The following is a 25,341-nucleotide window of genomic DNA, read 5'->3' on the forward strand; positions in this document are numbered from 1 at the left end:
TGGCCAAAGCTTGATCTTGTAACAGATGTCCTGTAGATGCTTCAACCATCCAAACAAGCAGGAGTCTCAGACAAAAGCAGAATTTAGAAGTTAGCCTGTTTAATCTGTGACCCATACTTTGTAGAAAAGGGGGAGGAAGTGAAATGTCAAACAAATCAGCCTTATCAGCTCCTTCTCTCTCTCTCTCTCTCTCTCTCTCTCTCTCTCTCTCTCTCTCTCTCTCTCTCTCTCTCTCTCTCTCTCTCTCTCTCTCTCTGCACCAGGAAGTGGTCTGTCTGGAGCCAGCTGAAGGAAAGATTCAAGATAGCAGCAATTTCTTCTAGGTTTATACAAGCTAAAAACAATTTTGTGTTTACAAGTTCAACGCAGTAAATTCATCCTCCAAACACAATGTTCACCATCGCACTTCAAACCCAGGGAGTCCTGGCTGTGAGATGGTTACAGACCCTCCTGGTGGCCTTGCCCACTGTGTTTGCTGTCTGTGTCTATTCGCTTGTTTGCTGTAATCTCACCTATTGGAATCTTCAAACAAGAAATCATAGGAGCAATGAAGGACGCCTGGTCAGAACCCTGCACCAGGTGTCTCAGTGTGGAAGTGTGTCTGATGCAGGTGATGGCGGAGATCGCAGTCTCCTAACAGCCTGGAGTCAGCTGAGCAGACAGCGAACTTCTGACTAAAGTCAGAGACTGGGTGTTCTGGCCTTGTCATGGAAGCAGCAACTATCATGTGATATTCCCAACAGGGAATGGAGGAGGATTTTCCCAGCAAAACTGATGTGGTGAGCATGGGGCTGGATCCATGTTGTTTTCCAAGGGTTAGGACAGCACCGCAGTCATAGCCACTGTCCTCATGGAGGAGACTGGCAAATTCCCCCCGGACAAGGACGAGAAGAGCAGAGACAGCAGAGCAGAGCCTGTCCCACATTCAGCTGGTGCACATTTCTTTCAGGTTTCAGTTCGTGCTTTGGGAGACTAACAGGCTGTTTCTGTGTCCTGCTTCCTTTATGTCATGGTGCTAAGCGGGTGCCTGGGAACACAAGGGTTGGGGGGAGAGATTCAGAGCTTTGTATCTCAGTGAGTCCAGCACCCCAGCTCAGGGATTCAAGGGCTACATCTCCCCATATCTCACAGTCAGTATTGTTTGCCCCTTTATGCTCCTGGGTGGAGACCCTCTTTGGCAGAGCAGAATATAACGAGCTGGGCATCAGACAACTAGCAGTTTGCTAGACAGGAAGGACCTCATCAATGGACATAGTGTGCAGACACGGAGGACAGCCAGAGACACCCATTCTGTCCCTAAAGCTGTGATTTGTCACAAATCTTTGGGTATCACAGTTCAGAGTTGTGTCTGCTCAGTAGACCCAGGCCTGTGTGTTGCCTGCACACAGCTAATTGCTTAGAAGCAGTGTGTGAGAGTCATCCCTCCACCTCATGAAAGGAAAGTGGGATGAATGTGTGTTTAAAGTCTTCACCTTCTCTTCTTTAAAAATATTTTTTATTTAGTTTTTATCTTTAAAATTTTTTAATTTTGCATGCTAACCCCAGTTCCCTTTCCTTCTCCCACCTTCCACCTCTCCTCCCCCCCACATTGTTGGGTCCTGGGGGTCGCACAAAGATGAGGACAGACCAACAAAGTCTAATAAACTAGAAGCAAACTTTATTCCAGAAACCAGACTCAGAAAAAAATTAAAAATTAAAATAAAAAATCTCCATGGGGCACAAAAAGCTTATCAGCTAGCTGAGACCACAGCCAGAGATAGATTTTGTAAGGCTGTGGCAAAGGCTGATTTCTGAATCCACCTTTTTATAGTATAGGCACCAAGCATTAGGTCTGAACAAAGGAATTTTTACAGTCTCAAAGTAAAACTCACTTTACAATCTCCATTCAGTGTTTTTCAGTTAAACTCGTGTTTGTACTTAATCTATTGTCTTCCTTGGTACTTCCAGGCGGTGTTTACTGAAGTCCTGTGCTTTCCCCTTTGATGCTGCCAGTTTCACATAGCCGGGATAATGCATAACCCAGAGGTCATATATCTATCTCCTAAAAGTTGACTCAGCTCATATCCGTAGGCTAGCTCTCAGTTTGCAGAGAGATGCTTTGGCCTTGTAAATACAGCTATGGGTTGTGAAGTGGAGTAACCCACTGTTAATAGTTAATCCTTAAGCTACTAAGAAAGCTGTTAACAGTCCGTTCTCATTCTCCTAGGCTTACAACTTTATATTTTTTTATTTCTACACTCCTAATTCTGGAATCTACATTTTTATATTCTTATTCTTGGACCCTTCACCCACCCCACCTCCATCCACGCCTCAGAGGGTGTAAGGCCTCCCTAGGGGAGTTAGCAACGTCTGGTATACCAAGTTGAGGCAGGACTAATCCCCGCTCCTCTGTATCAAGGCTGAGCAAGGTGTCCCACCATAGGAAACGGGCTCCAAAAAGCCAGTTCATGCACCCAGAATAAGTCCTGGTCCCCCTCTCAGCTCCCCCCAACAGATCAAGTCACATGACTGTCACCAACAGTCCCATGTAGGACCCCCTGCTGTCAGTCAAGAGTCAGTGAGCTTCCACAAGCTCAGGTCAGCTGTCTCTGTGGTTTTCCCAATCGTGATCTTGACCCGCCTTGCTCATATGATCCCTCCTCCCTCTCTTTTTTTTTATTTTTTTTTTATTTTTTTTCCTCATGGTTTTTTTTTTATATTTAAAAATTTCCATCTCCTCCCCTCCTCCTCCCCCTTCCCTCCCTTCCACTCCCCCTTCCCTCCCCTCCTTCTCCCCCTTCCCTCCCCTCCCCTCCACCCATGTCTCCCCTCCCTCCCTCTCAAGGCGAAGGAGCCATCAGGGTTCCCTACTCTATGCAAAGACCAAGGTCCTCCCAACTCCCCCCAGGTCCAGGAAGGTGATCGACCAAGCTGAGAAGGCTCCCACAGAGCCCGTCCATGCAGAAGAATCAGAGCCCAGAGCCATTGTCCTTTGCTTCTCAGTCAGTCCCCGCTGTTGGCCACATTCAGAGAGACGGGTTTGGTCGCATGATCCATCAGTCCCATTCCAACTGGAGTTGGTGATCTCCCATTAGTTCTGTCCCACCGTCTCCATGAGTGAACACACCCCTCACGTTCCTGACTTTCTTTCTCATGTTCTCTCTCCTTCTGCTCCTCATCAGGACCTTGGGAGCTCAGTCCAGTGCTCCAATGTGGGGCTCTGTCATTCTCTTCATCTATCGTCAGGTGGAGGTTCTATGGTGATATGCAAGAAATTCATCAGTATGGCTATAGGAACTGGCCTTTTCAGGCTCCCTCTCCTCAGCTGCCCAAGGAACTAACTGGGGGCGTCTCCCAGTGGAAGAATGGATGAAGAAACTGTGGAATATATACATGCTAGAATACTACTCAGCGGTAAAAAACAATGACATCTTGAATTTTGCAGGCAAATGGATGGAAATAGAAAACACTATTCTGAGTGAGGTAACCCAGACCCAAAAAGATGAACATGGGATGTACTCACTCATAATCGGTTTCTAGCCATAATTAAAGGGCATCGAGCCTATAAATTTGGGATCCTTGAGAAGATAATAAGAAGGTGAACTCCCAAAAAAAGATATAGTAATCCTCCTGGATATTGGAAGTAGACACGATCGCCAGGCAAAATTGGGAACTTGAGGGTTGGGCGAGACTGGGCCAAGGGAAGATGGGGAGAGAAAAGTGTGAAGGGGAGAATCAGGGGGAGCTCGGAGGAATGGGGTGCTTGGGATATAGGAAGGGTGGATATGGGAGCAGGGAAGCATATATCTTAATTTAAGGAGCCACCTGAGGGTTGTCAAGAGACTTGACCCTAGAGGGGTTCCCAGGCCTCCTCCCTCTCTTCAACTAAGCTCCAACAGCTCAGTCCAATGCTTGGCTGTGGGTCACTGCAACTGCTCCCATCAGCTACTGGATAAAGTAGCCCACTGTTAACAGTGAATCCTTAAGCTGCTGAGAAAGCTGCTGACAGTCTGCTCTCATTCTCCTAGGCTTACAACGGTATGTTTCTTTACTTTTACATTCCTATTTCTGGAACCTACATTTCTATATTCCTATTCTGCAACTCTTCAGAATGTATCCTGTCAGCTGGCCCCAGATGGAACACTTCCTGGTTCAGTTAGCTTTAAAAAAATAAATAAATAAATTTTTTTTAAAAAGTCTATTTGTTGTACATTTCAATTCCTCAGCTATTCCTACAAGGTAATGGGTCACCAATTAAACAGGCTAACTACTAAGGTCTGTTTTTGAATGAGACACTTGCTTGCCTGTTTGCTTGCTTGCTTGCTTGCTTGCTTGCTTGCTTGCTTGCTTGCTTGCTTATGTGGACGCCTGAAGCATCTGCAGGACGTTTGTTACAAAATCAAGCTTTGCCCACATCCAGACAGGATATGAGTTAATTTGGCTCCCCAAAATTATAAGTTGGTGTGTTTTTTTTCTTTATAATTCTTTTGCTAACAATAGCCAGGGCCTTACCTAGAGAACTCTCTCTGGTTTCTTTCTGGTCTGTGTTTTTTTAATTAAAAGCTGCTAATATATTAAAGCCAAAACTGAAGTCAGGACGGTAACTCTCTAAATGACCTGGACCCACAACAGGAAAGATAGCTTGTCCAGGGCTAGGTGCCCACACCTGTGCTAGCAGTCTCCAGTAGAGAAGCCAGAGGTCCAGACCTGGAATCTCTACCATGAACTGTGCTGTTGTGGTCACAACAAGACCTAGTAAGGTCAACCACAAACACCTGAGCCCATCTGCAACCTTCTATAAGGGACCTTCCCGTTGCTCCAAGAAGTATCATGCAAACCAGCCATTTCTAGGAACAGAAATTGAAACCAACTCCGCTGTCAAATGGAACTATCATAAATCAGGACTAGCTACAGTTATTGTGAATCCTGACCTCTGGCCTCCATCTGATGTTAGAAATATTTTCTAACCTAAAGCTCTCTGTCGATGCAAAATCCCAATCAAGCCGAATCAAAACAAACCAGGTTGAAAGATGTCCAGGTTTAATAGGACTCCTGTGCTCTCAGGTGGCCTTGAGGGGAACGGGGAAGCCACCAACGCGATCACCAGGGGAAAGAGGGAAAACCACGAAGGGACTTTCTGGGGAGCAGTTTAAATAGACTGGGGAAGTGGTCCTGACCTCCTCTGGGGAGGGGTCAAGGTTTGGTGGACTGCCTTGACCCTCCTCGGGGAGAGGGGTGAAGGTTTGGCGGGCTACCTTGACCCTCCTCGGGGAGGTGTCAAGGTTCAAAGGGCACGGGGCGGGGCCTCCAGAGATGGAGGCCAGAGACCAGGATTTACAGTTATCATGGTTGCGTGGGCAACACTTTAGAAAGAAGTGGAAAACACAAGTAGCCAGAGCTACAGTGGTGAGGACCTCAAAAGCCAGAGCAAGGAGCCTGTCCCCGGTGAACCAAAAAAGAGGGAAGTGGAGTGGGGAGCTGTCAAAGGTACACCTGAGATGTCCTCATGATTTAAGGTGCTACTGCCTCTGACTAACAGTTACCACCAATAATTGTCTGGAGTTCCTGAGACAGTGGGGTATGTCTGCCTTCCTCTTGAGCACAAATTATGGCAGCAATCAGATGCCCACAGAGCTGGGGACTCATATAAAAGGTGACCTGGGCAGGTCAATCCTTGGGTCCTCCTTTCATGCCCTGAAGCCCCTGTATCCTATTCATCTGGTGATTTCAGTGTGTGGAGCTGAGTAGTCACCTGGGGGTTGTACACAGGTTTTACTTCATTAGAAAATCAAGTAAAATGAACAGCACCGATGTGGGATTCCCCTCGGTATGCTGTGAAAATGTTTTATTGCCATTGGTTAATAGAGCAACCACTTTGGTCTATATAGCAGGGCTTTATGACCAGCAGCTCTGTCTGAGACTAAAGGCTAGTGTTTTATGGCTTTCATCAGCTAAAGGTCAGTTTTTAGATAACCCACTTGCCACTTACAAATGTCAACTGCCATAAACTAAAGTTAACTTTTAATAATGGTTCATAGGTAACTTTTTGTTTGTGTTGTTCCATATTCTCCCCCTCTCTGGGAAACCGGCAGTGTCAGGGAAGTGAAGAGTTTCTGCAAACACCATTAGAGAGGCAAAGAAGCATCAAACTAAGACAAGCACTAATTTAGTCAAAAACCTTGTTAGCAGGAATTGTAAAAGTCAATATGTATCTAAGTTTTACCTTGAGAGTGTAAAAGTTCTTTTGTTCACGCCTAAAGCTTACCTCTTACTCTAAAAGGGAAGCTTGGAAACCTGGCCCCTTTGCCACAGTTTCAGAAGCCTGAACTCTGGCTGTGGTCCCATGGTCTCAGCTAGCTGATAAGCTTTTTGTGCCCTCCAGTGATTTGTTTTTGGGGGTGAGGGTGAGGAAGAAAGTTTGCTTCTGTTTCAGACTTTGGTGGTCTGTCTACCATTATTTGTACCCTTGAACACAACACCTGAAATGAAACACGTGAAACCATTTTAACGGATCTCCCAGCAACCTCCCAAGGCCAACACCCTGAGGCCTCTCTCTTCTATTACAGATCATTCCCACTAACCCACCTACCTACTCTCTGCTGCTGTTAAACAACAGCTGGCCCACTTCCTTGTTATATAGCAAGCTCTGAACAAATAGCCCGTGTTTGCTTTCACCTTTGATTTTTTTTTATTTCTACGGGTCAATAAGGAAGTTAGGAACTGAATGAAGATGAGTTACATAATATCAAAATGCACAGACCACAGCTGAAGTCCACCTGATGTAAATGCATAGCTTTAAATACCTGTATCAGCAATACCAGAGAGCTTGGACTTGGTAAAGAGCCATGATGATTTTTTGTTTTTGTGTTTTAAGTTTATTTACTAAGTATACAGTGTTCTGGATTGTCTGCCTGCAGGCCAGAAGAGGACACCAGATCTCATTACAGATGGCTGTGAGCCACCATGTGGTTGCTATGAATTAAACTCAGGACCTCTGGAAGAGTAGCCAGTGCTCTTAACCTCTGAGACATCTCTCCAGTCCAACTATGATGTTTTAAAAAAACCTCAAACCACTGGGTGGTGGTGGTGCACGCCTTTAATCCCAGCACTCGGGAGGCAGAGGCAAGCGGATCTCTGAGTTCGAGGCCAGCCTGGTCTACAAGAGCTAGTTCCAGGACACGCTCTAGAAACTACAGGGAAACCCTGTCTCAAAAAACGAGAAAAAAAAAAAAAAAAAAAAAAAAACACCTCAAACCAACAATCTATTTCACTCCTAAAAAAAGAAACTCAAAAGAGAAAAGTGAACTCAGTTTAAGAGGAAGTGAGGAGATAATGATCTGAACAGATAGAAAGATTGGCAAAAATTAGTCAAAGTTAATTCTAGGGGGACACAATCAATATAATTTACAAATCACTAGCTAAAGTCCAGCTAGACTGAGCTGAAGAAAGGCATACATGACCAAAATCAGAAATGGAAGGGGGGGCATCACTGAGTCTGTAGAAATAAAAGAATTATAAAGATCTGTGGAAGACTTTGCCCCAATGCATGAGCCAACATAGATGGAAGAGTAAAACTCCTAGACATAAACATTATCAAATGATGTCATTTTAGTAGAAATCTGAGGAGACTGTGCCAAGTAAAAACTCTGAATAAATATTTCTGAATCTTCTCAATGAACAGTCCAGGATGTGACAACAGTTCTACACCATATGTTCAATAGCTCGAAAAAAAGGGGGCTGGAATGATGTTTCTATAAGGAGATGATAAACATCTGAGAAACTAGGTATGTTTAAGCAGATTTAGGCACAAGATAACATGCATATGCATTGATATATCACATGGCATCCTCTTAATCTATGTTTTCTTCTATTAATTAAAAGTGAATTGTGAGCATGAGTGGCATATGCATGTTATTTGTGCATTTGGAGGCACTGCCCCTGGAAGTGAGGGAGCATCCCTCAGGAGGGCTGTTACAAGGTGTTTCCTGAGCCTCTAAGTCCACTGGAGGGTGCTTCATCCTTGAAGGAGTCTGGAGGAACTCATTCATTACACCCAGGATCAGACCCAGATGCTTGGCATCTGACCCAGAGCCAGTCTCCTCCTGCCCTTCTCCATAATCACTGCAGAGAGACCTCTGAGGCCCTGCAGAGTCAAGGCAGGAGCGTTGTGGCCATCAATGGAGAATAAACATTCTACTCGTTCTTTCGATGTGGACGTGAAGGGGTGGGTATTGTCTCCCTGGCAGTTCCTTGTTGACCTTGATTTGGCCTTTGTTCCAAATGGGGGCTTAGCCAAAGTTTGTAAACCCTTCCACATTCTGGGATTGAGACCAAAGTCACTGATCACAGCCAGCCCTTAGCCGACCATCATCTCCTCCCCACATTGCTGCCTTGGGGAATGACAGTGACTGATTGTAGTTACGGATTAGGTGCAGTTATTGACAGTTTCTGATTGCAAAGATGGTGTGTGAACAGAGTCTGTTCTTACAGTTTCCAGCCACCCAGACCCAAACAATCATACAGAAACTATATTAATTACAGCACTGCTTGGCCAATGGTTTAGGTATATTCCTAGCTAGCTCTTATATCTTAAATTAACCCATTATTATTATTAATCTGTGTATCACCTCGAGGCTGTGGCCTACCAGTAAGGTTCTGGCACCCTTCTCCTTCAGCAGCTACCTGGCATCTCCCTGATTCTGCCTTCTTTCTCTCTGCATTCAGTTTAGTTTTCCTGCCTGGCTCTATTCTTCCCTGTCATAGGCCAAAACACTTCATTATTAATCAGTGGTAATAAAACATATTTATAGCATAAAGAGGTGATGTCGGTTTCCTACAGTCATTCAGTCCCAAAGAAACACATAGAAATCTACATTAATTATAAACTGGTTGACCTAATCGCTCAGGCTTCTTATTAACTCTTGCAACCTACATTGACCCATAATTCTTGTCTGTGTTAGCCACGTGGTTTAGTACCTTTTATCAGTGAGGCATTCTCATCTTGCTTTCTCTGTGTCTGGGTGACGACTACAGATTCAGAAGAAAGGATGAGTCCTAGTCAGGGTTCTGCTATACTTAACACCAAAACTTCAGCCTCCAGATGGGTTTGTTAGTGAACCTGTAGTTTGAGCCTTAAGTCATGAAGGAAAGGCACTGGCATTTGAGAAGACACTTCATCCCAAAAAGCAAAGAAAGAAAGATAAGAAAATCAATGAATTACAAGCTTTAAAAATAAAGCAAAAACCAAAAGTAGGTAAGTCCAGTACAATCTCTCCACAGTGAGACCTGAAAGTTGGGGTGTCTGTGGGGTGTCCAGATTCCCATCCAGCTATATCCACTCACCCATTTGGTTAACCCATCCTGGATCAGCCAGGATTCTTCCTACCTCAATTATCATATTATCTACACAGCACCTCCTTCTGGTATGTATGTCTAGGAAGATCTCAACTGCGTGAAGGCAGCTGAGCCCCAGATCCCTCTCCTAATGTCAGCTCCTGCCACTCTTCTCTGTGTCAGGTAGGGGTGATGCTGCCCTCCCAGTCAGACAGGGGTCGCCCACACAGTCCTTCCTCCCAGCTTCTCAGCTGCCACCATTGCTGTTACTTCCTATTCCATGTTTATTCCCAAAGCCGACACTTCGGTTCTCATCACTCCCTCCCGACCACTCCTAACAACGTGCTCTTTGAAGCAACTCCAGTGTCCTCTCCACACTCTATCCATCCCCTGACTCCACATTCCTTAGTCTGCATCAGATTTCTGCTGTTCCTGCAACTAGCCAAACCTGTTCTCACATTAGTGTGCAGTTTTCCTAGCTATAGACACACCCAGTGTTTGCCGACCCCACCCCCCGACCTCTTACATGTCATGTTCTTTCCTGGGTCTTCTCCTGAAGGAGACACCCCAACCCACCCTGACATATAGCAGGGGCTTCCTCCTGGATCCCTGGACCCCACATTAGACACAAGCACCTGTTTTCACAAAGAGATCCTTTATTAATCAGGGGCGGGGGTAGGGGGGAGTAAAGGTAGATGCTTTCTGACTCAGGCAGAAAAACAGCAAAAAATGACCTTGCAGATGTAATTTTTAAGAGTAGAGAAAGGGGAGGCCTGTTTTAGAACGGGCTAGGATGCTGTGGTAAGGGAGATAGAAGACAAGGTAGAAGGGGAAGGGGAAAAGGGAAGGGGGAAGAAAACTGTCCCAGAGGGACAAAGACTGCCTCAGGATAGAGGAGAGACAGATGCTGCACATAGGCAATGGTGGTTTCTAAAGGTGAAATGGGAAACCCTGTGTTACAACGAGGTGTTTAATTTTAATTGAGCATGTTAATTAGGTAGTCAAAGGGGGCTCTTGATTGCTGAACTTCAATACTTTGCTACCTGGACCCTGGTAGTCAGTCTCGGGAGGAGGAAGTGAACGAATAAAGGAACAGGCCTTCGTGGCTAACTTTAGGAATGTAATCTAATGCTTTTTAGCAAGGCAGAGGGAATGGGAGAAAAGGGCAGTGCCTGTCAGAGCCACACGCTCGAGTGGGCTAGTGTCCCTTCATCTCCTACTTCAGTGCTCTATCTTGTCACCACCTCCTGGCCATGCTGCATTTTCCCACAGCAAACATTTTGCAATGCCGTTAGAGGTGTTCTCATATTCATGAGCACCCTTATGCTGGAGAGCAGGGCGTTGAGTTGATAACTGAGAAAGAATTGGGAAGTGGTAATATATACTCCTCATCTTGTTATTACAAACTGCTTTTTGTTTTGTTTTGTGAGGTTTCTTGTTGCTTTTGTTCTCTTTTTTTGTATAAATAGATCAGAAACAGGTTCTGTCTTAGCACAGAGAATAGTTGAAAGCAGGAGATGTGTTACTGCTGGAGATCAAGCATAATAAACCATGGACCGAGAAAAGAGGCTATGGTCACAAAACAACACACGCATGACAGTGATTTCCAAAGGATAGCAATGGACTGCCTTCACCAAACAGACATCTTAGGGAAGAGCTAGCCTGCGAGTTTGGAGGAAGGACACCCCAATTCCCAGCTTGGACACACAAGCCCTGAAATTCATTTACTGTTTAGCTAGGCAATGTTTCCTGTTTCTATCCTGTTCAAGAGACACTTAGCATCTTCAGCCACTGTGTCAAGGAATTTTAACCGTAGAATGTAGACTTTCAGACCCTGGATGACAGAAGACCCAGGACCTCCTTCCACGGCATAAAAAGACTCAAAACCCTTCATGATTTTTACTGCTATGCTGTCATCCTTTACAAGGGACCAGAAATCCAAGCACTTGAGGGAGCCCCTGATGCCTTCCACAGATGTGCCCAGCTGTGCAGCAATCTCTTCAATCGATTTGTCATCCAAGCCAAAATACGATCGGTAGTCCTTCAAGCACTGTTCCTGTTCAGACAAATCGAAGCCACACAAGAAGGGCATGAAGGGGATGAAAGACAGAGCTGCTGACTTCAAGGCCTCCAGCCAGATCTTCTCCTTGAGAAAATTCCTCTTTATCTCAATGGAAGCATCAGAGATATTGGGCAACAGCAGAGCAAACATATGGCGCTTGTGCCCGGGGAGCTCCATCAGTAAAGTTTCCTCCAGCTTTGGGAAATCGAAGCCAGCCAGATCAAAGTTGGAGATCAAGAAGATGCGTGGTTCAGACACTCCAATGTCGCCGAGATTAGCCAGACAGTAGTCTCGGATCTGCTGGAGGACCTTCTCCTTTTTGAAAGTTGTGGGTTTGGATTTCTCTTCGTTAAATAAGTCACTGTCCACTTTGGTTCTAACAAAGTAGAATTTCTTCCCCACATCTTTGATTTTCTGGGCTAGGAGAGCATCATTGGCGCTGAACCGAGAGGAAGAAATGATGATGAAGAAGTCATAGCTAGCAAACTTTACTTTTTCTAGATAAGTGTCTGGAAGGAACTTAGGAGTCCCGGTCCCAGGCAGGTCCCAGAAGGTCACTTGGGGATATTTCGGATGTTGATAGGGGGTTCTGTGCATAGTGGTCTCCACAGTCCCAACAGCAGCTGACTCCTCTGTTTCATGGCTCAGCCCTCGAAGGGCATTTATGAAGCTCGACTTGCCAGCCCCAGACTCCCCGATAACAGCGATTGCCAAGGAAGCCTTTTCTGCGGCAGCCAGTACTTCCTGAATCTGGCCCACCAAATCACTCAGTTTTCCCTCTTGGAGGGCCTTTTGAATACAGGCAACAGTTTCTGGAGAGAGCATGCCTCCTACCTTACTGATTAATGCAGAGTAATGAGGCAGGAATTCCACGGCCAGTTTTTGGAAATTCTTTCCAGAAGCATTCTTCAGGAAGGCTGAGATAAACTCATCCATGACAGCTGCCGCAGAAGATCTGGGAGAAAGGAGAAAGACCAGAGAGGTCAGGAGAGAATGGCAACACAGACACCCACCTGCCCAAGACACACTGGCCTGGGGGCCACTCCTCTCCTCTCAGACTGATCCCCGTCACTGTGACTCCTTTATATTCCCGGTCGGTTTAGTTGTCATCCCTGGAGAAGGAACACCTGTGTTCTGCCTTGTTGGTTTCTGTGTCTCAGATTCGGGAGAGGGTAGCCATCTTTGCAGTGTCAGAAGCATGATCCTGAAGATGTCCACATCATAACTCCCAGAATCTGCGACTATATAATTTACACAGCTAAACTGAGTTGGCCATTGGGATCGACAGTTTTCAGAAGGAAGTCAATACTTTACATTATCCAGATGTGTTCATTTGTGCATTTAATTTGAACTAATTTTGGATTTCTGGCTTCTAAAACTAGGAGAGAATAAATTTCTGCTGTTTCAATTGCCCCTTAAAAATTGCTCATATGGTCAAGATCATGATGGGGAAACCCACAGAGACAGCTGACCTGAGCTTGTGGGAGCTCAGGGACTCTGGATGGACAGCTAGGGAGCCGATATAGGACTGCCGTAGGCCCTCTGTATCTAACAGAGATCAAATGTCTCCTGCTTCATGCAGATCTGTCAGAAACACTGTTCAAAAAAAGAATTTCAACTCTCAGACAAAACAAAATAAAATGAACATACTAATTTTACCATAGCCTATAATCCTGACTAATCAGAATGCTGAGGCTGGAGGGCGGCAAGTTCAAGGCACACCTGGACCCCAAAGTGAGTTTGTGAGCAGCTTGAACAAATCAGGAAGACTCCAGTAAAATTTAAAACACGTAAGTCAAGCCACCCTGAGGCTGCAGACAGGCGCCTGCCTGATGTAAACAAGCCATCCCTTTGCCACTTCCTTTGCCCAGGACAAAGAAAGGCCTCCCCAGGTCCTTCTCCTGCCTTACTGGGACTGCTTCTTGGGGAGAAGTGGCCTCACCATCGCCACCACCACTGAGGAAAATCTAAATAAGATGAGAGAGCCCGGATTTTGCATACTGGCTTACATACATGAACTCTACCTACAACTTCATGAACAAGGAACGGACCCAGAAGCTGGGGAAGCAGGAGAAGCTGGCCTTCCAAAGATGTCCCACTGAGACGGCCAAGATCTACAAGAGAAGTTGAAGGTATTATTGCCGTCTAGGATGTGCAGCAGTGTGGAAGATGTTTCCTTCTCGAGGGAATTAATGACACTGTAGCTGTGTGAGTCAGTGGACGTGGACGGCAGAGAGAGCTAAGAGATGTGTCTCCAGTGGACGTGGACGGCAGAGAGAGCTAAGAGATGTGTCTCCAGTGGACGTGGACGGCAGAGAGAGCTAAGAGATGTGTCTCCAGTGGATGTGGACGGCAGAGAGAGCTAAGAGATGTGTCTCCAGTGGACATGGATGGCAGAGAGAGCTAAGAGATGTGTCTCCAGTGGGTCTCACCACTGTGCTCCCACTGGCCCCTTGCTTTGCTGCTGCTGTATTATGTGTTCCTCATTCATAGCTACAGCCGGTCTGCCAGATGTGTGCCTCTGCCATGCCTGAAGTTAGCGGAACCTACTAGTTATGGCAGGGGATTTGACAGAAAAAGAAAAAGAAACTAAGAAAGAGAATGAGAAATGCACACACATTCCATAAAAACTTAAAATTGTAAACCATAATATACAACTAGGAAACCAGAATGGTTTAAAAAGAAAAAAAAGCCCAAATAAAGCAATATGTGATTTAAAAAAAAAAAAAGTCTTCCAAAATAAATAAACCTTTAAATTCATTTTGTGTTGGCCATCTATTGCTGGGCTTGGGGCCTGCCCTTAAACTTAAAAATGGTTTGTATAACCAGTGGAGAAATGAATTTTTCCTTTGTGAGTGGTTGTTAATTGCAAAGAGCTCGTGCTGCCGTAGTCTCTGAGAGCTCATGGGTGCTCAGTCCTCTTGTATCTTGAAGACACTACTTTCTTTTTTCCTTCCTCCCTTTCTTCCTCCCTTTCTTCCTCCCTTTCTTCCTCTCTTTCTTTCTTTCTTTCTTTCACCTAATGAATCTCGAAAGGCTATGTAATCACTAAATAAGTATACTATAAACGATATACCATATTTTCTCAAGAAGTAAAAATTTCCAGTTCAATAAACAAAAACTTCATTTGCGTGCATCAGAGATTTTAAGTATGCCTCTCTGAAATCCTAGTGTGCTTATTTCTACCCGTAAGCCATAAGTCACCAAAGTGGGTTTTCAAAATTAAATTCTGAAAAATCCAGAATACTATTGGTTCAGCTCTGTTCCTGTAATAGAAACCAGAGGGCCTTTTTTTTCTGCAAGGCTAATGCAATTTTAATCTGTTTTATTGATTCTTAAATTTTGTTTTATTTGACACCAATTAAATGACAGTGGAGGGGTCTGGAGAGTTGGACAAACCATTGAGAGCACTCGCTGCTTCTCCAGAGGACCCGGGTTAGGTCCCAGCACCCACAGTCTGTTACTCCAGTTCCAAGGGTCCGATGACCTTTTCAGGAGGCACAAGGCACACATGTGGTGCACACATGTGTGCACAGGCAAAACACTTAAACACAGAAAACAAAAATGAATAAATCTTTAAATGACAGTAGAAGCATTAGTTTTCTGTGTAGCATTTTGTTACCAAGAAGGTTTTAATAAGGCTTAAAATATTTAAATAGTCATTTTCTCTGCTGCCTTTAAACAAACATCAGCTTTGGCTAAGTACCGTGGTAAGTGCACAGGGTCACTCACTCTCAGCAGACCATTCTGGGAGACAGCAATTTGTGATCAGCATTTAATCGATGATAAACAGTGCAGTGCAGCCTCTGCACTTATTTCTAAAACCCAAGCACATGCCCTTCTCTACAAAATGTCTATGGACTCCTAGGTCGTTAGAGTTGACTGTTTTATAGGTTTCTAGATTATCTAGATCCGAAACAATGTAGGAAAATATATTGTGAAAGGATCTTGTTTACAGAAAATTTTAATATAAAATTTCTTTATTGCAAACCTATTTTAGTGCACACTTAAGTAATGTTTTAAAACCAAACAATGACACAATTGCCATAGCATGCATGCTGTCAGTGACAAAAAATACAACCATTTTAGTGGTAATGAAAAGTAAAGCAAGGCAGGAAGATGGGTCAGTGGGTGAAAACAAACACTTGTCGTGCAAGCCGGGCCACCTTTAATCTCTGGAGCCCACATAAAAGGCCAGATACGGTGATTCACGCGGTGACCTCTGCATTCCTGCTCTCAGATAAGAGCCACAGGAGAAGGAAGCGTGAAGGTCACGGGCCAGCTACCTAGAGTACACAGTGCAGCCACAGAAAACAAGAGCGACCCAGTCCGCATAAGGGAGAAAGCAAGTCTGTTGCCCCAAAATTGTTCTCTGACCACTACAGATGTGCCATAGCACTTGTGTGACACACACACACACACACACACACACACACACACACACGTACATTTTTTTTAAAATCAAAGATATAAAAAATAAAAAAGCTGGGAATGTAGCTTAGCTGTAGAGCTCTTCCCTGGTGTGTGGGAAGCCCAAGGTTCAATCACAGCACAAAGAAGGAAGAGGACACAAAGAGAAAGAATGGGAGGACAAAAGTCAGGAGGCGGAAGAGCAGGGAGAAAGAACAGGATCGGGAAGAATTGTTTTATCTCTGATTACTAATGACATAAGGTGAGTGCTAGAATGAGAGAGGTCTGTGAGCATCTTAAACATCAGACACGTTTGCTCTCAAGTGTATTCTCTGAGTGTGAAAATGGAAAGGTCGTCCTCTTGCGGAGCAGGGCAGACATCATCAGACCTCAGCAAACAAGAGCAGATGTTGAAATATTAGAGTTTTGCTAACTATGGAAACCTCACAGAGTTGTGACAATAGGTGCCTGGCAGTGGAACACTAGACTCAGAACAGGCAGCCGTTTCACAGGGAGAACTGCATGGATTCTGAGAGAGTCACCCATAACTATTCTGCTCGGTCCAAAGTTTTCCACAACTCCACAGCACCACCGGCAGCAAACAGCAGCTCCAGACCCATGACTCCCTTCTGTATAAAGATGATGACATGACCTGTTGCTTAGCCAAGCCAGCTCTGCCCTCTGCCCACAGAGCTGACACCCAGGTCACCACCGAGGCAAAGGCTTTTCTCACTCACCAGCTCCAAAGAGTTTCTGCTGTAAATAACCAGGGCCAAAGTTTCCACGAAAATAGAAAGCACTGAGTCTGCGGCTCACTGTGACCCACAGCACAGTCACCAAAAGCGGCACAGAGCTGCCCTCCTTGAGGAAAGTATCAAGGAGAGCAGAGGCCGGGAGAGCAGAGGTGGGGGGGGGGGAGCCTCTGTGGAGTCCAGAGCAATGAGCCCAGTGTACAGAGAGGAGTGTTCTGCAGCTGTCTCAGTCAATAGGCGGAGCTGGCTGGTGGGTAAGCATTTGCAAGGAAACAGAAGTGAAACTTAACCTCCCTGTGTGCATTCTGGGCAGCATAAACAGTTCCGGGAAAGAGAAAATGAACAGTTTATGACTTCAAGATGGAAGGAAAAGCTGGAAGATTCTGGGTCAGGAAGGTGGTTCCTTTGAGGCATGTGAGGGGGTCCCTTGGCCAAGACACCTGAGGAATGAGCTCTCTGAAGCCAAAGGAGTCCTGGGGACAAGGATTAATGCTGGAAAGAGTTTCCAAAAATCCTAGTGAATGAGGGAAACACACTACCCTGCCTTATTGTCTGTCTTCTCAGGAGCGCTATGACAGACTACCCTCACTTCAACCCGAGGGCACACATGAGCGCGGGGTCTTACAGAGTCCAGAGCCATCAAGACAACTCAAGATCAGGGATCAGATCACACATAATGAAAGAATGGGGTGTTTCTGGGGAGCTCATAGGACTACACGAGGTTGAACTTTGGTGTCTGGGTACACCCTCTGACCTTTCTTCAGTGAGTAGGAAAGCCATGAGGAGCAGAGGTCATGGTAGAACTTGAAAATGAAAGGGTCCAGCTGCTGGGCTGTGAGGAAACCTGCGTGGGCTCCCTGGATATTTGGAGGCTTACAGATGTAGAGATTGCTGGTGGAGGAGGAGAGAGAGCTTAAGAAGTTCCTCAGCCTCACCAGCCCTCCCCCAATGCTGTGAACATATCTTTTTGCAACTACAGCCACAAGCCTCTTGTCGCCTGAGTTCATTCTCTAGGTCTTAGATCTCCAGCAACCCTAGGACTGAGTGTTCTTCTAAATTGCCTAGACCCTGCAGACGATCCAGCCAACCAGACAAATGTGCCCACTGGTGGAATAGAGGCAAGACTGCCTATAGGAGTAACCAACAGCTCTCCGTTGGATTGGAGGCCTGTTCCACAGAAGGAATTTACATCTGGTACTGAAAACATGCTTTTTAAAAGAAAAAGAAGAAGCCGGGCAGTGGTGGCGCACGCCTTTAATCCCAGCACTTGGGAGGCAGAGGCAGACAGATCTCTGTGAGTTCGAGGCCAGCCTGGTCTACAGGAGCTAGTTCCAGGACAGGCTCCAAAGCTACAGAGAAACCCTGTCTCGAAAAACTGAAAAGAAGAAGAAGGAGGAGGAGGAAGAGAAGGTTAGCGAGCTCATTGGTCCAAAGGGAGGACCTAATATTTTCCTAAGCAGCCATCTTGCCAAACTGTCTTCTAAATATCTATATTCGTATTTTCAGATGTGTGCCGGCCTTAGGCAGAGGATCTTCTTATTCTAGTGGGTGGTAGTAACTGCAGAGATTCTTACTCTTCAAAGTGCTAGGAAGAAGTGATTACGAAGGTCTGCCGTAGGTGGCGCATCTACATTGATCCTCCCTTGATCTTTAAAGGCTAGAGAAGATCACAGAAGAGCTGCAAGAAAACCTCTAAGAGCTGGAGGATAGGGAGGAGGAGTGAAAAATGTGCCTGGACCTGGCATGGCACCGTCGCCATGGTTACTCTATTAAGACCCGCGCAAGATCTAGTCAGGTAAAAATGTCAGAATATTAATTAATATCACTGATGAAAATATCTGCAAAAATCTTCAATTAAAAAAAAATGAGTACAGAAGGCCCGGGCTGACGGTAAGAAATCCACGGCCTCACTGATGCAGTTCTCAGGTGGGTTCTAGCTACCCCCAGGTTCAGTCAGGGCCCTCAGGGTCCGGGCTGGCAGAAGACATCCATCCACCTGGCGCCTTGCACACTGGCCAAGTGGGTCGCATTATGATGAGCAAATTTGTGGTAGAGAAATGAGAAGGAAAGAGAAGCAGAATGGTTCAGGTGCTGTGGAAAGAGGCAGAGAATGGAAGAAATGAAGGCAGTGAGGAGCAGGCTGATGTGGGAGGCCTGCTTGTCACCTGGGGCCAGGGTGACATCGGAGCCCAGGCTGTTGCCAAGGGCCGTGTCTGGGTCCTGGTACTACTGCAGCCAGGATCTGTGGACATCCATGGTCCGTGTTGCCACCAAAGACCACAGGAGGCCCCGTGCCTGGGCTGCCACCTGTGGCCACGGAGGTGTCTAAGCGCTGTATCACTGCTGGATCCATGCTTGTCTGGGTGGCCTGTGTTACCAACCAGGGCCCTGGTGCTGTCCAGGCTTGGGCTGCTGCTAAGGGCCCTGACTGGGACCGAGGCCCAGCTACAACCAGGGTCTGTGTTGACGCCGTGGTCTGTGTAACCTCAGGGGGCCGTAGGAACCATGCATGATGAAAATAGAGGGCCATGCTGAGACGACCCTACCCTTCACTGGCCCTGGGGAAACTAGCCCTACCTCTCAATGAACACTACAGCAATAGAGCTGGTCCCGGCCCTTGCTGGAGAGCTGGCCCCTGCACTCAGGAAGGGTGGTCCCACCCCTCATCACAGGCGAGAGAGGACTGACCCTGATGGCTTGGGCATAGGGGAGTTTGCTGTGCCCCCTCACCTGAAGCAGGCAGCTCTAGTGACCCAGACTGACCAGGTCCGTTACCACCTAGGCCCGTAGCCAGACCTTGAGTTGACCCATGCTAACATCTACCCCATCTAGGACCTGCTGGAGTTGGGGAAAGGACTGGTCCTGTGGAATGAATGATACTCACAGGATCTCCACGATTGGGAGCAGTCACAGGATATCCCAGAGGAGTTTCTGAGGATGCAGTGAGGACCCAGTGATGATGCTGTACCAGAAACCAGAGGCCTTGGACCAGAGCGGTGAGTCAGTGCAATGAACAACTAGTGAAGCCTATTGAACAAAAGGGTGTGCTCTGTGACACGCTGCTCCCGATGCCATCAGAGCAAACGAAGAGGAGTTGGAGAGCTGGCAAAGAAGGAAAAGCAAAGAGATTTTTTTTTTGCTTGTTTTGTTCTTGTTTGGTTTGTTTGATTGATTTGTTTTGCTGTTGTGAACTTTCTTTGGGGGGAACACTGCATGAGTGAGGGGGAAACACAGGGGATGAGGAGGTGAGAAGAACTAGGGTGCATATGAAATTCCCAAAGAATCAATAAAGAAATTATGTCATAGAAAGAAAGAAAATTTTTTAAAAATGTGTACAGGCAAATCTCAAAAACATCATCTATCAGGATAAAGTTGGCTTTATCCCAGAGGTGCAGAGATGACCAACATATGTAACTCAACAAGTGTAATAAGTCATATACATGTATTTAAAGACAAAACTGATTTTCTCAATAGATGCAGAAAGGGTCTTGGACAAAATCCACTACCCCTACATAATAAAAGTCCTAGAGAGGTCAGGAATGATGGAGCATCTCTTTAATCCCAGCACTTGGGAGGCAAAGGTGAGCAGCTTTCTATGCTAGAAAGAGTCAGAATAAAGGGAGCATACCTCAACACAATAAAAGCTGCATATAACAAGTCCACAGTCAGTATCATCCTAAATGCAAAAAAACTTAAAGCAACCCCTGTAAACCAGGAACAAGACAGGGTTTCCCACTCTCTGCACTCCTTTTCAATAGAATGCTTGAAGTACTAGCCAGAGCAATAAGACAAGAGTAGGATTTTAAAGGGATACAAATAGGAAAAGAAGTCAATTCTCTTGTGGAATTATGGTTTTTTTTTCTATTCCATTGTTTGTAAACTCTGGTAGCTTCTACAGAACAGTCTGATGTCCATTTACCGGTCTTTGTGTCTGATGGCAGAGGCTCACACATCCTGTACTGTGGCCTCAGGCTGAAAATGAGCATGTGGACATCTGTCCCCAACCCATCTCCCTGTAACTATACCCCCGGATTGGTGTCATAACACCCCAGTGCCTGGTCTTAGTTCCATGTTTAATCTATCTCTGCATTTTCAACATTTATAATCATGGAGGAAAGACATTGGCTGCCACAATGGGAGAGGAAGCTCTCAGCGGCTGACATGTTCTCTTCTTGGTAAATCTGTCTTGAACATGCGATGGTTTGTGTTCTGTTTACAGCTACTGTTCCTGCACATCTGCAGCTCATGGAACCGGATATGAAGAGCAGATCACTAACTCAAACTGTGGCATTTTCCCAGCTTCCCATGGTTTGAGTTTGTTCTAGATCTGCACAGCTGTGCAAGTGCAGACAGTGGGAGGTTGGTGCCATGGCCTGGGCTTCTATCTGGTTATCTGAAGGCACACGGTCCTCCTGTCTCCTCCCATACACAGAGCCACATAATTAGTATATTCCTTTCTTAGAACTAACCACAGCTCTTCCTTGGTTTCCTTGTGGAAGTCAAAATATAGTTTCAGAAATTGAAAGTTTGGGGTACAGTGCCTGGTTTCCATGACTCAATTTTATATCAGTGTGTCACAATTTCACCATGAAGATACTCTGTGGTTTGAAAGGGGGAGAGAGGACACTGTCTGTCTTTATCCCTGTAGCAGCAGGAGACCAGTGCAGAGCATTCCTAGAGCACCTGGGGGGTCCATGGTACAGAGGGAGAAGTGAAGCAGGAGTGAGCTGCAGGCCTCAGTGTCTCAGAGAAACCACACCTGCTTAATTCAGAGCTGAGACGTCTCTGAGAGGGAGACTATGGTTCTCTCTTCAGTTACAAAGCAAATGATAGGTGACCTCATCATCCTGGATCAAAGAGAAAGCTGTGTCTGCATTCATGTGTGCACATTCTGGGCCTATGGTCACGTGTGTGTGCGCGCGCACACATGTGTGTGTCGATGAGCTGGTATACGTGTCTACCTGTGTGGTAGGTATGTATTCCTATGTAACAACTGTCACAGTACACATAGTTTCTCATAGTACCCTCCATGTAACATGTGTGGGTGTGAGAGTACAAATCTTGTAGTTTCTTGGAAGAGAGACATGCTGTGTTAAGTTGTTAATGATCAAAGTTATATGAGGAAAACCTTTGCTCCTCCCTCTTCTCTTTTTCTCCTTCTGTTTATTCTCTCTGCCTGGCAGCTGCATCTGTCCTTCTCCTGCCTATCTATTGGCCATTTGGCTCTTTATTAGGCCAATCAGGTGTTTTAGACAAAGTATCCCAGCATCACAGAATTAATAATGCAACAAAAAAAGAATGCAATTTATCTTTGCATCTTTAAGCAAACAGTCCACAGCATGAATGAGTGTAACACATCTTCAAGTAATATTCCACAACAGTTGTGGGCTCAGAGCACGGCACTGGAAATCATGCAGAGGTAAATCCTCACACGCAGGAGTCACATCTCAGCTCTTGAGCTCTATCCATCCTTTCCCACTCCTGTGAACACTCAGCCTGGGATTCTGATTCCACGGTCACCTGCCTCCTGTCTCCAAGGTGCACTGTCCAGCTCTCTGCCTTCCAAGAGATCTAAGGACATATGGTCTTACGAATGGATATTTCTGCACTCTAGTTTTTAGTTTTCATTCATAAAACACAAAATAAGGGCTGGCTCCTTACATCTAATGAGGTAACATGGAAGAATGAAGAAATCAAAACCCATCTTTGCAGTACCACCAAAATAGGGCAAAAATTAAAAAAAGAAAAGAAAAGAATATGGGAATCTGGACTTGAGTCAGAACTTTCCAGGGCTTTGAGGACTTCTCCTCGCTATGGATCTTCTAAGGCTGCTCCCACATCCCTGAGAAGCTTCAGTGATGCTAAGGACCCAGAACAGTAGCACACCAACTGGGCATGACAAACTAAACCTCAACCATGTGCAAGACAGACGTATACCTGATCAATTCAGAGAACACTGGGTGAAGGGAGCAGGACACCGATCAGCTATTAAATATCTTTTTAAAGAAGAGAAAGTGAAGGCTTTAAACACACAGCCATCCCATTTTCTTTCCACAGGGTGGGGGGTGTGATGAAACACACTGCATCTAAACTATTAACTGTGTGCAGGTAACCCACAGGCCTGGGCCCACTGAGGAGAAACAACTCTCGTCTGTGACACCCAAAGGTTTGTGACAAATCACAGCTTCAAGGACAGAATGGGTGTCTCTGGCTGTCCTCCGTGTCTGCACACTATGTCCATTGATGAGGTCCTTCCTGCCTAGCAAACTGCTAGTTGTCTGATGCCCAGCTTGTTATATTCTGCTCTGCCAAGGAGGGTCTCTACCCAGGAGCATAAAGGGGCAAACAATACTGACTGTGAGATATGGGGAGATGTAGCTCTTGAATCCCTGAGCTGGGGTGCTGGACTCACTGAGATACAAAGCTCTGAATCTCTCCCCCCAACCTTTGTGTTCCCAGGCGCTCGCTTAGCACCATGACATAAAGGAAGCAGGAAACAGCCTGTTAGTCTCCCAAAGCATGAACCTGAAACCTGAAAGAAATGTGCACCAGCTGAATGTGGGACAGGCTCTGCTCTGCTGTCTCTGCTCTTCTCGTCCTTGTCCGGGGGGAATTTGCCAGTCTCCTCCATGAGGACAGTGGCTATGACTGCAGGGCTGTCTTAAACCACTGAAAGCAACCTGACTCTTCCCCTGCGCTCACCACATCACTCTTGCCTAGAAAATCCTCCTCCATTCCCTGTTGGGAATATCACATGATAGTTGCTGCTTCCATGACAAGGCCAGAACACCCAGTCTCTGACTTTAGTCAGAAGTTCGCTGTCTGCTCAGCTGACTCCAGGCTGTTAGGAGACTGTGATCTCCCCATCACCTGCATCAGACACACTTCCACACTGAGACACCTGGTGCAGGGTTCTGACCAGGCGTCCTTCATTGCTCCTGTTTTCTTGTTTGAAGACAGCCGATAGGTGAGATTACAGCAAACAAGCAAATAGATACAGACAGCAAACACAGTGGGCAAGGCCTCAGTGAGAAAGGATGGTCTATAACCATCTCACAGCCAGGACTTGCTGGGTTTGAAGTGTGATGGTGTACATTGTGTTTAGAGGATCAATTTACCATGTTAAGCATGTAAAAAACAAAATTGTTCTTAGCTTGTATAAGCCATGAGGAAGTTGCTGCTCCTGCCTTAAATGTGCCCTGTCAGCTAGCCCCAGACAGATCACTTCCTGAAACATTTAGGCTATGAAAAATTTCTGCACCCCAATAAGCCCCTCCGCCAAGGCAATAATCCAAATCAAACCGAATTAGAGAAAGCCCAGGTTTAATAAATAACAACACTCCTGGATGACTTTCCAGCACCCCAGAGAGGAGCTGGGGAAGGAAGAGCAGAAAACCACGTGTTTGTTCTCTGGGGGCTGTTTAAATACCCTTTGGGTGTGGTCTTGAGTATCTCTGGGGAGGGGCCATCATTTGCCAGGCTTTCTTAGGGGTGGCGTCTGGACTGAGGCAACTCCCAGGGGAGAGGACTTGAGATGGTACTTTCCACCAAACATTCCAGACTCTTTGGATACATGGATGCCAGGGGCTAGGGTGAAGCCTTAAACATTCCAGACTCTTGGGGTATATGAATGCCAGGGACTTGGGCGAGGCTTTAACCCACACAGGATATTCTTGGGGGGGGGGAGGAAGGAAGGAGAGAAAGGAAGAGAACGTTGAACATTGGACATTTCACTTCCTCCTCTGTTCCTACAGATAATGGTCAGAGAATAAACAGGCTAACCTGCTACATTCTGCTTCTGTAGGAAACACTTGCTAGTTTGGAGGGCAGAAGCATCTGCAGGATGACTGTAACAAGGTAAAGATTTGTTCCCACCCAGACAGGGATATGTGTTATTTGACTTCCCAAATTAAAACTTTGAAGGTTGTTTCCTTTATACTCCACTGGCTAACAATAGCCAGGGCATTACCTAGAGAACTCCCAGGTTTGCTCTTGGCTGGCGTCTTTTTAATTTAAAGTCTCTAATTCATTAAAACCTAGACTGAAGTCAGGCTAGTAAATTTCTAACGGACCTGGGACCCACAGCAGAAGGGTAGCTTGCCCAGGGCTAGGTGCCCACACCTGAGTTAGCAGTCTCCAGTGGGTAAGCCAGAGGGTCAGGCCCAGATTCTCTCCCATGAACTATGTCTCATGGGCACGCCACAGACTTAGTAAGACAACCTAAAACAGCTTGACCTATCTGAGACCTTCTCTAAAGGACCTTCTAAGTGTTTCATGCAAACCAGCCATTTCTTGGAATAGAAACTGAAAGCAACTCTGAGTGCAGCCCCTTTCCTGGGGGTGGTTTGTATGAACAGAGCTCTTATCCAGCCTGGAAACTGTACACAGCAAGGGTGGGTGGAGACCAGGAATGATGAAGTAACCGGGGGAAGACCCGGCTGCCATCACAAGTGCTCCACCTTTCTCTTTGCCGTTCTTGCCAGGACTCAAACTCCAGCACTCACCGCTTTTCTTCCCGAACATCCTGAGTCTGAATTCCAGTTCTAGATCGTTCTGAGGGAACTGCCCTTGCTGCAGTGCACAGACCTCTCCTAAGAGGAGAGCTTTCCCAGAGGCACCACTGCCCCCAGATCAAGGTCACCACTGCTGAGGTGAGTGAAGGGTTTTAAGTTCAGCTTGGCCAATAGCCCTACGTGTGTGATAGCGTGAGGAGGGGAGCACTGAGTCCGGGGCAGGAGAGCTTGGGATTTCACTCAGGGAGCAGGCACAGTAGCATCCTTCTGTGCCATCTTTGCCACAGAGCAT

The 25,341-nt window shown here is 46.1% G+C and overlaps 2 protein-coding genes across 9 annotated transcripts in view; one reads left to right on the plus strand and one right to left on the minus strand.

Moving 5' to 3' along the window:
- Nucleotides 1-25,341, plus strand: part of LOC119812843 (T-cell-specific guanine nucleotide triphosphate-binding protein 2-like) — a 113,626-nt gene that overhangs the window by 74,408 nt on the left and 13,877 nt on the right. For 5 of the 6 annotated variants that reach the window (XM_038327825.1, XM_038327827.1, XM_038327828.1 and 2 more), the window contains exon 1: nucleotides 24,907-25,187. The exons of the other annotated variant lie outside the window; for it this stretch is intronic. The gene's annotated coding sequence lies outside the window, so the exon portion shown is untranslated. Of the gene's footprint in view, nucleotides 1-24,906; nucleotides 25,188-25,341 lie in introns of those variants that run through there. 6 annotated transcript variants of the gene reach the window in all.
- Nucleotides 9,951-25,186, minus strand: LOC119812841 (T-cell-specific guanine nucleotide triphosphate-binding protein 2-like). Of its 3 annotated transcripts, XM_038327820.2 has the most exons (3): nucleotides 25,041-25,183; nucleotides 19,421-19,638; nucleotides 9,951-12,329 (listed from the first exon to the last, which is right to left on the minus strand). In XM_038327820.2, the coding sequence occupies exon 3, from the start codon at nucleotides 12,308-12,310 to the stop codon at nucleotides 11,048-11,050; it is 1,263 nt and encodes a 420-aa protein (XP_038183748.1). In that variant the 5' UTR covers nucleotides 12,311-12,329; nucleotides 19,421-19,638; nucleotides 25,041-25,183; the 3' UTR covers nucleotides 9,951-11,047. The 3 variants fall into 3 exon arrangements, with proteins under 3 accessions (XP_038183748.1, XP_038183749.1, XP_038183747.1); XM_038327821.2 differs by lacking the exon at nucleotides 19,421-19,638 and having other exon boundaries at nucleotides 25,041-25,186; XM_038327819.2 differs by lacking the exons at nucleotides 19,421-19,638; nucleotides 25,041-25,183 and adding an exon at nucleotides 16,522-16,770.

The sequence above is a fragment of the Arvicola amphibius genome, chromosome 4, assembly GCF_903992535.2.
Source record: "Arvicola amphibius chromosome 4, mArvAmp1.2, whole genome shotgun sequence".
NCBI lineage: Eukaryota > Metazoa > Chordata > Mammalia > Rodentia > Cricetidae > Arvicola > Arvicola amphibius.